Consider the following 14,493-nt stretch of genomic DNA (forward strand, 5'->3'; position numbering starts at 1 on the left):
GGGGATACGGGAAGAGTGAACCTCTACATCCTTCTTATCTTTGGAGAACCTGTCTGGTGAACTGGATATGATGGGGAACTTCTGGGATGCACCATGTCAAGGAAAAGGACTCTGGGTAGAGTCAACAAACATGCCAGAAGTTTTAAAATAATGTAAATGGGAATAGGTTACTGTTTAGAAAATTAAAAAAAAAAAAGATTTGGGCACGAGGGAAGATGGGTAGAAGACAGAGAAAACAAAGAAAGTGGAGGATTTGCCAAGTCCTACACCAGGGAAAGAGCGTAGCTGAATGCTTACAGGCACGATTCTGTAGCCAAACTGCCGCTTTCCTCTCGCTCTGCCATTACTAACTAGGGGGCTCTGGGCAATTCGTTTAATCTGTCTCACTCTCTGCCTCAACTTTCACATCTGTATACTGGAGATAAAATTTATATTCAAATTGGATTTTACAAATTGGTATTTGTAAATTATTATAAGTGTTTGTTAAATTAAAAAAAAAAACTTCAGCAAATTACTAGGCAGTTTTTGAACACTTGGAGAAGGAATCAATGGTCACAAGAAGCCAGCATGGGATCCTTAACATGCCACATTCAAGGAACCTAATTAATTTTTTTGAAAGAGCTAATTAGGTGGTGGCTAGGGGGAAGGAGATAAACTTCATGAATCTTGATTGCAGTGAAGCACTTAATAAAGTATCTTAGGATATCCTGTGAACAGATATAAAATATAAGTGGACAATTAAGTGGCTAGGAAGTTTCACAGCTGATTAAATAATCATACAATATTAAGCTGGAGGGAAGGTCTTAATGGTATGGAAATGGTTCTATCCTTGGTTCTGTCAAATGCAGTATTTCTATTAAGAACTTAGGAATACAGGGGTGCCTGGGTGGCTCAGTCGTTGAGCGTCTGCCTTCGGCTCAGGGCATGATCTCAGGGTCCTGGGATCGAGTCCCACACTGGGCTCCTGCTCTGCTGGGAGCCTGCTTCTTCCTCTCCCTCTCCCCTTGCTTGGTTCCCTCTCTCGCTGGCTGTCTCTCTCTGTCAAATAAATAAATAAATAAAATCTAAAACAAAAAAAAAGAACTTAGGAATACAGACAGCACATTTACAAAATGTGTAGGTTTAAAATGGGCACCTGGGTGAGAAGGGAATGGTGTCGACACAGAACCTTAGAGATCCTTTAGTTCCACCCTCCAACTGACACTGTGTTTGTTCTAAAATAACCCTGGACATCGGATTGCTCACCTTGAAGATACGACATGGAACTTATAAGCATTTTGTCTTTTTGAACAGTTCTAATTGCTAGACTGTTCTTCATGTTGAATCAAAAAGCATCAATGGAACGGTTGTCACATGGTTGGTGTAGTACCCAAGAATATAAGCGTTTGAATCAGCCTCTAAGAAAGTGAGAGATTTTGCTATAAAGGGAAGCAGAGAAATGGGGCAATAGCTACATTTCTTGTTCTATTTTGTCTTCAATGATGGGTAATACTAGAACACGCGTGAAACTGATGAGAGTGATAGTGCAGATCCAGGATGTCCGAGAGAGGATAACTAGAGGACATCTGTAAGAAGATGATAATTCTCAAATTTTTCTCTCTAGCCCAGACTTTTCCTCTAGCTCGAGAGTTCAATCTGAATGTATCATAGCATTAAGAATTGAAATCGGCCCAAACAGATCTCTCCCCACAAATCTATTTCTCCTTCCAGCATTTCCCATCTCTGTAGATGCTAACTTCTCACACCGGAGCCATTCTTGATTTGCATATTTAATCCCAGATGCAATCCACCCAGAAATCCTATTAGATCTGTCCACTTCACTTGCACTCCATTAGTGCCACCCCCTTATAAGGCAATATGTATTTTTTAAAACAGTACTAACAGAACATTCTGCAAGGATGGAACGTTCTGTTTGAGGGCTGCCTGCTATGGCAGTCACTCACCGCATGCAGCAACTGAGCACTTACCTATGGCCAATACCCCTTTTATTTCTTTTTAACTAATTTAAATTTAAATAACAACACGGACTGGACGGTGCAGGTCTAGAATAACACAAGAGCCTCATGACTTCAGGCACAATGCACCCTGTCACCGGAAAACTCACTCCTGACACAGCAGCTAGAGCACCCTTCAGATTACTTCCTTGTCAAAAACCTTTTACGGCCTCCAGTAGATTGGAACGAAATTCAAACTCATTACCACAGCCTGAGCTGCACGGGACAAAGCCTCATTCCAGTCTGTCCTCGCTCAGTCTCCAATCACTCTGACCCCTGACACTACCCCAACTTACCAAGCTTTTTCTCCATGCAAGGCCATTTTCTCATCTATTTTTTCATCAAATATTTACGAAGTGTTGGGTAGTGCTCTACCGACGTGCTGGAGATACAGCAACGAATACGAGACCAAGTCCTACTCTCGGGAAATTTTCATTCTGGTGGAGGGAGACAGATTATAGATAAATATGTACTCTGTCAGGTCACGATAAATGCCTAGAAGAAAAGATGGAGGAGGCCTGTTTACGTCATGTGATACCTTAGATGAGGGAGCATTTGAACAGACATCTGAATGAACTGAGGAAATGTACCCTTCCTTTGCAACTTATTTCCCTCAGATTACTTTTGACAAGCAGTAATTATTTGATTATTGTTATATATTATCATCTTATTTATTGTCCATCTTTCCAAAGAGAAGATGGCAGAGATCGTTTCTGACTTGTTCATCATTGTGTCCCCAGTGTGCCTAACCCATTAGGTAATGCTCAGTAATGAATGAACTCAACCTGCACATTTAATATAATGTTTACTGGTTACTGATATCCTAACATCATGGGGAAAATGAAAGAAGACCAGATGAACCTTAATTTTGGTAATTTATTTTCATTAAAATATTGTAAAAGCATTGCAATGGGAACTATCTGGGTGTTTTGGACCACTTCATCTACACATACACAAATAATTAAAAACAGTTAAAAACTGATGAATTCTACTTACATGAATAAAAAGATTTATTAAGAAAAGGTAATGTGGTTCCATATACGGGATAGCCCATTTCACTACCTGTGAGATTAGCAATGGGAATCCATGTTCAGTGATTTAAAAATTGCATGTTTCATTGAAATGAAATTATATAAATATATAAAATTGTATGAAATAAAATTGTATAAACTATCAAACTAATGGTAGCTTCCTTCTTATAGAGATTTACATAAGCTGATTATAAAAATATGAATAGTCTTATTTATAATCATTTGACACTTCTGAATTAACTTATCAGAACTTTTAAAGAGGAACAGTGTCGCTAGATGGAAGAATACTAAAGAGTAAGAGAGAGAAAAGTAGCCCCTGACATTGAGAAACGGGTTTGGGACTCACAACTAGACCATGTTGTTCTCCTGTTGGGACATAATCTCACAGAACAGCAACATCAGACAGGACTATTTGAATCCATGATAAGGTGAGACAAAAACAAGGCCATGTGCAGCCACTAAACTACAAAACATCGACCTCTCTGGGCTAAAATGAGGGCTTGCCACTTCTTTACCAAATGCGGTTTTATCCTAATTTGAGTCAGGCCCCCCCTATGATTGAGATCCCAACCGTAAAATTGCTCCACTTCCTAACAGCAACCAATCTAGAGCCAAGTCCACTTTCTTAGACCCTCTCCAAAATTACCTAACCAAAGCCCAAATCCTCTAATAGGTTCTAACTCCCTCTTACTGAGACACCCCACAGTGTGATCCTGGCGCCTTTGGCTGAAGGGCATTGGCGAGAGGATTACGAGGTCTGATGGTCATTTCATCTTAAGGAGAACGAATAGCTTGGGAAATGTTGTATCTGCCCCTCCCCCTCAACACTCTAATTGCTTGAGATTCCTTGGCAGGAACCAAATTCACTGATAGGAAAAAGTTAGGTACCTTTAGAATTTCAAAGCAAATTGCTGAGCTTATGGGTATTACATATCCTGTAATATCACAGGAGAGGTCAAGATCCTGGAAAAAGACAGGATCAAAAGTCTCCTCTTGCTCTTTGGGATAGGTGGGTTGTAAGGGCGTCCCAAGGAGCGGAACTCACTGGAGACTGAAGAAGGTGATGCAGCATTGGATTACAAAAGCTTGGGAAAAGTCTTCTTCTATGAGTCAGTCTCAGAACAGGATATTGCCTGATAGTCAAGTGTGATAGACACCATGTGGCCAATAAATCCCTAAAAATTATTTAAACTAATTGGCCTTTTTCTCCTTTTAAATTTACCCTGGGTCTAAAAAAAGGCCGCTATTACGGTGAAGATGAAACCTGAGAGAACACATTTTCGAAAAGTTACCAAAATTCAGAAATTGAAACCTCTTAAAATATAGGACCTCCTGAGAAAAACAAAATTAGGGTGCCCCCTAATGGTAAAATGAGATGATTCGCTGCTAAAATCAGGAAGAGTGAGAATTATAGGTGAAGATGCGGTGAGTGTGGGGTCAAGCTCATCCCGTTGTGCTCAGTAATGCTCCGGGATTCCGATGATGGACCTCGTGAAAAATCACTGACAACAAATCATATGCTTCCCAAGGTAAATGTAGGTCATATTTTCCACATATATGCATTGTATAAATGCTTATGTAAATGCCACATAACGTAGGCCAGTTAAGAAACATCAGTTTAGGGGCGCCTGGGTGGCTCAGCCCTTAAGCTTAAGCGTCTGCCTTCGGCTCAGGTCATGATCCCAGGGTCCTGCAATCGAGCACTGCATCGGGCTCCCTGCTCAGCGGGAAGCCTGCTTCTTCCTCTCCCACTCCCCTTGCTTGTGTTCCCTCTCTCGCTGTCTCTGTCAAATAAATTAAAAAAAAAAAAAAATGACTGTGACTTCAGTTAAAAAAAAAAAAAAGATCAGTTTACCAAGTAATCTTGATTGCTGATCTGGTCCATCATAAATACTGAAATAATCCCACTCACAGTTCCAAGATTCTTCTGTCGTAAAGTCTTTAATCACTGCCTTCATTTTATCTCCTGACTTGGAATAAAAAGTCCAAGTGCAGTTCAGCATGTTGGGATAAATGTTAGGATAATTGGGAGATGTGATCTCAGTAGAACTAACTGGACTCAAATCCAATAATGGACATCCTTGAAGCAAAAAAAGAAAAACAATCATTTAACATAATAATCAAGGAGTTGAGTTACTTTCTGAATCTGGTTTTAATGTCTGCAACCAGGTCATTACAACCTAAATGGTAGTGCACTTTTATTGATCTGTCACTCTTACTTCGTATCCATAGTTCCTTATGTATACCGACACAGGATTTGAATGACTTCTGCTCTGAAAAACTGACACCTCCACAGAAGACAGGCTGAAGTTCTTTGACTGCAGTTCACAAACTGAACTGCTAAATCACCCACATCCACAATTCAGTGTAATTTGTTGCTTATATTTAATTAATATTCAATCTTAATGTTCATGATGATGAGAAATAGATTTTATTATCTTCAGTCCACAGGTGGTAGTGATCTATCACTTTGATATTCAACAGATATGTCCCAAGACTTATAGGACTTCCCCAAATTTGCAAATGCCACAATAATATTTCATTTCCCACATAGTGCAGAAAGAGAGAACTTTGACACCATAAAATATGAGCAGAGAACAAATTCTAAATATGAGCAGAGAACCCAGGTTGAGAAGCAGACCTGGGTCCTCATTAGACTGAATTCCTGAATAAATTATGTGCTCCCCAAGTTCAGCCTCATGGCACGTACAATTCAAATTGCAAACATTTATCAGTTAGGGAAATTTGGATAGCTCTCAGGTAGTTGAAACATAGACATTAAGATTTGCCAGAGCTAAGGCGGTACACCAAAAAAGAGAACTGAAGAATTCAGTGACATTTTGGGCTTACTCCGAAAGTCTTAGGTTCATCCAACCTAAAAGCAATGCCATCCAAAAATTGATTTACTTCACCAATAATCTTACACCTTAGTTCCACTACGCAATGGTCCAGGGAAAAACAAAACAAAAAATATATATGTAATCCAAAAGACATAACACATATGGAAAGAATGGCAATGGATAGACTTCATGTAGCTACAAGGATTCCATTAACAAAACAAATGTTTCTCACCCACTAATCGAGTAATCACTCTATTCCCTAACGGGCCCCAGATCAGGTCTCCACTACCCCCAAAATTTGACATTAAGGAAATTAATACAAACTCACATTTTACTATAAAGTAACTAGAATCAGGCCACAAACACCTGAATGTTTTTGACAGAAGTTAGAGTGCACTTCTTACTACATAGTGTTTAGAAGCAAGGGCATTTTCCACTCTATTTTCATAATATCATATAACCAAAGTCAAGCCAGCTGGATTCCTTACCTCCATTGTGGTCTTACCTTTATCATTAACTTTATATTTTCCTCTCATGGAATCTAGAATAAGAGAATATTCAGTGTCAATACATCCAACTAACTACTTTATATTTCTTTATTCTTCTGATTATAAAAGTGATATGTGCAACTTATAAAAATTTTCAGAATACAGAGAGTTCAAAGAAGATAAAAAGTCTCCTGTAGGCCCAGCCTATAAATAACCAGTAGTCATATTTTAATATAAATCTGGCCAGGTCTTTTCCTATGCTATGTATACATTTTTTAAAAAATTATATGCTATTTTATACCATTAAAACCTTTTTCCTCCATTTAATTTATTGTGACTATTTTTCCATACTACTAAATATTTCACATAAACTTTAATGATTCTATATTTTTGATTCACACAGATATAATTTGTATTGATCTATTTTAATTTGTAATCTCAAAAATATGAATGATGAGTCAGATCTTTAAAAACTACATACATGCGCTATACATTTTGCTGTCATTGTAAAATGTCTGCACTAATGGTTTTCTGTGTTTATCTGAACACAGAAATTGAATATGTACAATAACAGTCTTCTGAGTTGACTCCCGTTCATCCATTGGCTCTCGGCCAGGGGGGTTCCCATAAGCCAACGGATGCATTTGTTACCCATTCACTGGGTATGGAGCTACCTCCTTACCCTCTTCTCCCTAATCTGTCCCAGCTGAAATGCCGTTCCCTTTATTCAAACAGTTACTGTGCAGCAGCTATGTACTAGGCACTGTTGCAGGTTTGGAGATAACAGCATTAAGCTTGAGATGCCTATCAGATGTCCAAGTGGAGGGGGGGGCAATTGGTGATACAGAGCTGGAGGTCAAAAATAAAAAAGAAGTTGGGAGTTATTTGCATATGGATGGTAGTGAAAGCTAGGGTTTGGGTAAGGTCACTAGGGAGTGAGTAAGGTAAAGAAGAAATGAGAGTCAAGGACTACGTCCAGGGACACCGCTACCTTTAGTGGTAGAGAAAATGAAGAGCAGCCATCCAAGAGACTCTGAAGGAGATCAGTGAAGTAAGAGGACAGCTAAGGAGAATGGTTTCCTCCTAAGGTCCTCCTAAGGAGGCCGAGACAAGTAGATTCTAGAAGGAAAGAGAGCTCATCTCTGTCAAACGTTGTTAGGGCTAAGAAGGATCTCTTGGATCTGGACTTGGGGAAGTCACTGGTAACTTTGGTAAGACCAATGCCTGTGATATGGTAACAAAGAAAGCCCTATGGGAATGGATCTAAGAAAAAAATGAGGGCAAAGGAGTAGAAATAAATCTCATGGAGTTCTGTGATAAGAGAACAAAGAAACTAAAGTTTTCCTACAATTCCATTGCCATCCTTTACCAAACTAAGATCCCTCCACTGTCTATTTTTATAGTACACTATATATTTCCTTCAAAACAATAGTTTTTTTACTCTATATTTTTCTATATGATTATTGACTATCTCTACCACTAGACTATAAACTCTACTAGGGCAGAGACTGTTACCAGACTAAATTAAATACTTTTAGTAGAAATGCCTCTCCAATTGTATTCCAATTAACATTTTTAATGAGTATAAATTGATTAATCTTAAGGACGAAAGCAATTCTAATAACTGTTCAGAATTAAACCTAAATTGCAAATTAATAGTTCTTGATTTTCACAATGCTATCAGTGTCTTCACCCAAATCATGGAAATGTTGGGCAAAGCATATTTTTCAATAACCTGGTTGCAACCAATATAAATGAACTATCCATCAAACAAGTGAAAAAGAATATATTAGTACATTAAGGAAATTAATTTCAAAAGAGAAAAACTACTTGAAACTTTTATGCTAGTGATAAAAGTTTTCCCCTATATTGTTATAATCATCCAAGTCCCCCAAAAATAGACAAAATTCTTTGGTGCTTTAAGAAAAAATGACAGATCTGATCAATCTTAATAGAGGTTTAGTTTGAGGCCCCCACAGATTACAGAAGTCATATCTTGAACACTGTCCTTTCCTTCTCCTCTAAAGCAGACAAATACACTAGAGAATTCAATCTGTTCAATGACAGATTTTTCCTAATAAAGTACAAAACAAAAACATACACATAAACATATACGAAAGCAACAGACTTACCAGAAATATGAAAAGAATATCTCAAAGAAAATTCTTCCATGGCCAAATGGACATTGTATGTGAAAATCAACATTGCTAGAGGACCATGAGATTTTAATGAAGGTGAAATTCCTCCACACAATTTTCCTAGCCCAAAATAAAGAAAAAACAAAGCAGCATACAAAAACTTACCACGCATCAAAGCAAAGGTTATTGAGCAAAGAGAAAAAAATCCTATTTTTGAAATTATGAATTTATACCATATCCACTCCCAAGAATATAAAAATGAGAAAATTAAGCCAAAGAAAACCCAATTAGAATAGAGAGAAAGAAATTCCAGATTCCTGAATCAAAGCAGTTCTGAGGACAGGGCTCTAAACCAACTAGAGCACAAGACCAGTTGCTACAATGTCTAGAATAACCTAGGTAGATCTCTTTAAAGTGATGTATTATAAAAGATGACGAGGTCTAGCTAGGTCCTCGGGGAACTAAACAGTTACTCTTGTCAGCAGACTGAAATAAGATAATCATATATATGGAGTATATTTGAGCCTCAGCTACAGACAACCTTCATTTATCCACAGCCTCGTGAAATGAATAAGAGGCAAGGTGTAGCAATTGGCACGCTTTCTATCACAAACCATTTCTAACTTTAAGTGATCATAGTTTTTTCCTGAAACAAACATTCTTACAAAAGTAGTTTGCTCTAACATTCAATAGGATCAAGGTTTCAAGTCAACAATCTTAAGAATTAAGCTTTTCTTTCTTACTGAAAAACTCTGCTCTTTTTAGTAAACAGATGGCCAGAGGATCAACTTCACTGTGTCAAGAAACAAAGAGATTTAATTTAGACTGTATGGGAACTGATAGGTGAATACTCACTAACCTTTTTTATCTGTGAAAAGACGCTAATGGTTAATCCAGGGCTTTATGGTCTCAAAAAATCATGTGGGTCAAGAGTTTGTCATCTCTTGAGAAAGGAACAAAATAAAAATCAAAAGCTTTGGAGACTCTGGTTTTAACTTGAAATTTAATTAGGGCTGAGTCTCCCAAAACATTTTCAGTTAGTCCTATTTACTTGATTTTTAAGATTTTATTTATTGATTCATGAGAGACTCAGAGAGAGAAAGCACAGCAGGGGGAGGGGCAGGGGGAGAAGCAGGCTCCCCGCCGAGCAGGGAGCCCAATACAGGACTGGATCCCAGGACCCCTGAGATCATGACCTGAGCCGAAGGCAGTCGCTTAACAAACTGAGCCACCCCGGTGCACAAATCCTATTTATTTTAAAGATAGTTATTATTAGTTTCTATCTTACTCTCTTAAAAAAAAAAATTCCCATAGGATTTTGCTGGGAAATAACACTATATTTATATATTACTTTGGTGTGAATTAATGTTAATTCTGTCTTCCAGTTTTAGAACATGGTACATTTCTCTGTTCACATCTCTATGTTTGTTTGTGTGTATGTGTGTAAAGTTTTCTATCTGCACAATAAATTTCAAATTTAATTTTAGGGTTATGACAAAAAGAAAACCACAGGCCCAAAATGGAGTCGCTTATGTGAGGCCACGTCACCAAACCGGGCCTTAATCTCTAACCTAATTGCAGTTTCAACCTCCCCTAGAAATGCAGTCTTTTTTTTTTTTTTTTAAGATTTTATTTATTTATGTGACAGAGAGACAGCCAGCGAGAGAGAGAACACAGCAGGGGAGAGGGAGAGGAAGGAGCAGGCTCCCAGCGGAGTAGCCCGATGGGGACTCGGTCCCAGAGCGCTGGGATCATGCCCTGAGCCGAAGGCAGACGCTTAACAACTGCGCTACCCAGGCGCCCCTAGAAATGCAGTCTTAACCAGTCGGGAATTTTCTGGCCAGCACCAATGAGGTAAAGCATCACATGGGCTCTCTCCATTCCCCCAAAGGAAAAGGAGGTAATATGTGTAAGATGCCCTTTCTTTTCTTCTGGTAAACATCCTGCCCCCTTTCTATAAAATCCTTTCGTTTTGTACAGCTCCTCAGAGCATCCCTCTACTTGCCAGACTGCATGCTGCCCGATGCAGGAGTCCCTTAATAAAGCCAGTTAGACCTTCAAATGTATTTGGCTGCGTTTTGTTTAACAGTTATTCCTTATTGTAGGTTTTTTGTTGCTAATTATAATTAAAATGATTTTTCCATTACATCTTTTATTATTTTACTATATGGTTTTAGGATGTGATTGCTGTATACTTACATCTATTTTTCCTCGCATGGTAGTTTTATTATAGGTAATACATTTTTCAATATTAAACTATCCTTGCATTCTTGAGATAAGTTATATTTGGTTATGTTTACTACTGAGAAACCTATTGACCTCATGCATTGAGTCAGCCTCTGGAACTTGTATACTTCACTTGCAAAAACTGAAATTTTAGGAAGGAGATAGGAAATGGTACATATGTTTTATAAACTTTTTCTAAGAAAAACAGGTATACAGTTCATTAACATTAGAAAGTATAACTAATACAGCTAACGTAATCTTTCCCCTTTTTTCTGTATTTCTTTGTTCTTCCAAACTTGGTATACTCTGACACCCCACTGATGGAGAGGCGCTAGGGAAACAACAGTCTAATCTTTTCTTCTAAGCAACACAATTTTAAGAATAGGAATGAAAACATATATTTCTAATTCAAACATGGTAGAAGCTAGCTTGCTTTTATATGGCCACGCATTCTCTCACTTAGTTCTCAAAACAATCTCATTGGCAGTATAAGTAACAGACATCCTGTAAGGCAAGAAAGGAAGAAGTGTAGCTAATTTCCAAGGATATTGGGGGCAGATTCTGTATTTTCTCCACTTGAAGCTGTGGCCTCGTTGATACGAAACACCCCAGTTAATAAATAATAATAATAATAATAATAATAATAATAATAATAATAATAATAATAATAAAACTATCAGTGTTTATTAACATTTTCTTAAGTGGAAACATGGAGATTTTTAGTGTGTCTACTTCTGGGATGGTAACGTGAGTCCAAAGAATAAAAGGACGGTGGTTTAGCAATTGGCTGTTTGATCAACTCTGGCAGGATCTTATCTGCCAGAGGGAAGAAGGATGTTGGCATCTGGGTCTCTCTTAGGGAGTCAAAGGTCAGCATCATGCCACACCTCCTCTCCCTCTGGGCCACCAGGTTTCATCAGGCATAAGTGTCCTTGACTAAGTAAATTGAGAATTTATAGAACACATGTAGGTATGTGGTGGTAGTGACAGTGGGGTGTCTCTTCTTGTAAACTGCATAAAAAGCAAAAATAGATCTTGTTGTTCTCCTGTCACAATTCAGGAAACAGAGTCTGAGAAAGCTTTGGGAACATTCCCCAAATCATTTAACTACTATGTGGTAGAACTGAGATCTGCATCCAGTGCCATTAAATTTCCATCAGGACTGCTATTATCACATCACATCGGGTAACGTTGGTCAGCCAGCTCAAGCCCCATTTCATTCCCTTTGTCCCTAGTCGTCTCCCATTCGGGCCAGGGAGACTTAAATCTGCTATAGGATTCTTGGAAATGTGTTTATTTTCTCGATGGTGTCCTCCTTTCTCTGTGTCCCTTCTTCCTTTTTCCTCCATGGAATGGCGAGAACTGAAGTAGCCATTATGGAACCATTAGGAAAAGGCCAAGAGAACTGCCATAACCTTAGTCTTGACAGCGTTGGACTTCTGAGTTAGTGGCACATCTAGAAAACTCTGGATTTTTCTTTCTTTCATAAAAATCAGTTTAAGTCAATGTAATGAGGTGTCCAGCTACTACCTAATTGGCCACTTAATGCCTTTTCTGGTGGATATTATTTTGCCTGATTAATATTATAATCTCAATGTGTGTGTGTGTGTGTGTGTGTGTGTGTGTGTGTGTGTTACATTTGTCTAAAACTGCTTTATCCATCCTTTATTTTTAGTATTTCTGAGCAACTTTAACCTAGGTATGACCTAAGAAAGCAGCATACAGTTGGGTTTTATTTTTAACTCAATCTGAGGGAGTGTTAGCATAATCTCAATTACAAATCTTAAATAATAGTAAGGCTATTTCAGTATCATATAATTTACATCATTTGTAAGTCACACTGAATGCAAAACAATCTGGGAATGTTTCATTAAAATATCAAGAGCATAGTTCTTCATGGGATATTAGTTACCTATTAATTTTTTGCCTGATCCAAATCCTTCATAAACCCACATGTGACCCTGACAGGCCAAAGGTGTCGGCTTCATCTGGAAGTTGATAATATCAAGGCGAATGATGTGATGTAAAGGGACTGATAACTTCCTGTGGCAACTATGGCACAGAGAAAAGAAAGTCAGGAATGATTCCAAATCGCACATACTGTTATTGACTTCATTCGGAATTTTATGCATCACTGTTATTGACTCTATCTGCTTCTCTGTGCTTGGGTGAAAAAACGATTTTTTTACTTTAAATTGTAACAATTAAAAATATCTCTAATACTTAATTTGTGAAAAGTTTTAATTAAGTTCGGCTGTCATGGTGAACGGTTGGTCAATTATGCATAGTCCTCTAAATTCTGATTGGCAATTTGTCTGAATTTGCCCCAAACTCCCCCACAGATCACGTAAATTTACTGAGGACTGATATTATACAAATCTTCACTTTTCACTTCACACTTTAAATTTATTCTATTGTTTAATTCGAGGGAAGTTCTCTATTTTGGCAACTTAAGAGAAGACTCTACATACATTATTTCAAACTCCAAAACTGTTTGATAGAGATTTGACTTTCCACTTTACGTAATAAATGATCTCTTTTGTGGAGAAAGTACACAATTTATCAACAAATCTTACATTCAGTTTTTGTATACTGAAGGCCTCAGACCAGGGATTACTTCAAAGTCTATTCTTCAAGGAGAGTAGGTGGAAAATAATGCCGTAAGCAAGGGTTGCTGCTTGTCCAAGGATCATTCACAAACTTCTTTCATCATAATGAACATTCCTTCCTCACCTCATGGTGGTTCTGTAAGAGTGTCTTGGGATCTGTAGGATTCCTCCTGGTTTAGTCAGAATAACATCCTCCCAAGTGCCCGGATGTTCTTGGTTTGAACTCCGGAGAAATTTGGTAGTTTTACTGCCCTTTGGACCTAAAAATAAAGAAAAAAAAAAGGCAATGAAAATAAAGTTAATTTTTGAGAGGCTTATAATATGCCTTTTCAGATCAGGGAAGTCACTTTTCTTCCCTGTTTTAGAAAAAACCTTAACAGAAGTGGTTATTTTCACTGATAAGTTTCTGTCTGAATCATTCAAAGATACAGAAAACAGCACTTCTCTCAGAATTGTCTTTGGCACAGCCTCAAGTCGATGGAAGATAATGTGGAAAAACTATAGATAATGCCAGTTCTCTGCACAATTTAATCTAAAAGCAACATTCTTAATATAGTTTTTTAGGAAAACACTTTCATATGATATGCATGCTTCTCTTTATTACTCACTGAACTTTTCCCCCAAATATATCTCTGCAATGCTTTTTGGTGCCAAGGAGAGAGATTAGCTTTCAGTTACCTATACCTATACCATTTTTTTATACCAAAAAGCCTTATTAAGGGGCACCTGGGTGGCTCAGTCGGTTAAGCGTCTGCTTTCGGCTCAGGTCATGATTCCCAGGGTACTGGGATCAAGTCCCGCATCAGGCTCCTTGCTCAGAAGGGAGCCTGCTTCACTCTCTGCCTACAGCATCCCCTGCTGTCACTGTCTCTGACAAATACATAAAATCTTAAAAAAAAAAAAAGCCTTATTGAAGGGGGTGCACTCTCCCTGACAAATGAATAAATAAAATCTTTAAAAAAACCTTATTACTTGTTCTAAAACGTAATCTGATAAGTCTGAATTGCATAGCATTTACGTTTCCAATGCTAGCATCTAATATCTGTGTAGTTTATCTTAAAAACTCATTCTAAGCTTTTATTATTATAATATCACTATAAAGAAAACTCTGATAGAGATAATAAATTTTCCCTTTCTAGTCAACCAGCTAACAGAACTCTTACATTC

General features: G+C 37.8%; 1 protein-coding gene across 1 annotated transcript in view; it reads right to left on the bottom strand.

Annotated features, from left to right (window-relative positions):
* Positions 1–14,493, bottom strand: part of OVCH1 (ovochymase 1) — a 62,669-nt gene that overhangs the window by 1,019 nt on the left and 47,157 nt on the right. The window contains 6 exon segments of the mRNA XM_045811799.2: positions 2,291–2,431; positions 4,881–5,105; positions 6,371–6,406; positions 8,486–8,611; positions 12,630–12,769; positions 13,451–13,586. Of these exon segments, the coding sequence (XP_045667755.2) occupies positions 2,427–2,431; positions 4,881–5,105; positions 6,371–6,406; positions 8,486–8,611; positions 12,630–12,769; positions 13,451–13,586 (668 nt within the window). The 3' untranslated portion in view covers positions 2,291–2,426.

This window comes from Ursus americanus, chromosome 25 (assembly GCF_024610735.1).
Source record: "Ursus americanus isolate L20-20 chromosome 25, mUrsAme1.1.p, whole genome shotgun sequence".
In the NCBI taxonomy this organism is placed as follows: domain Eukaryota; kingdom Metazoa; phylum Chordata; class Mammalia; order Carnivora; family Ursidae; genus Ursus; species Ursus americanus.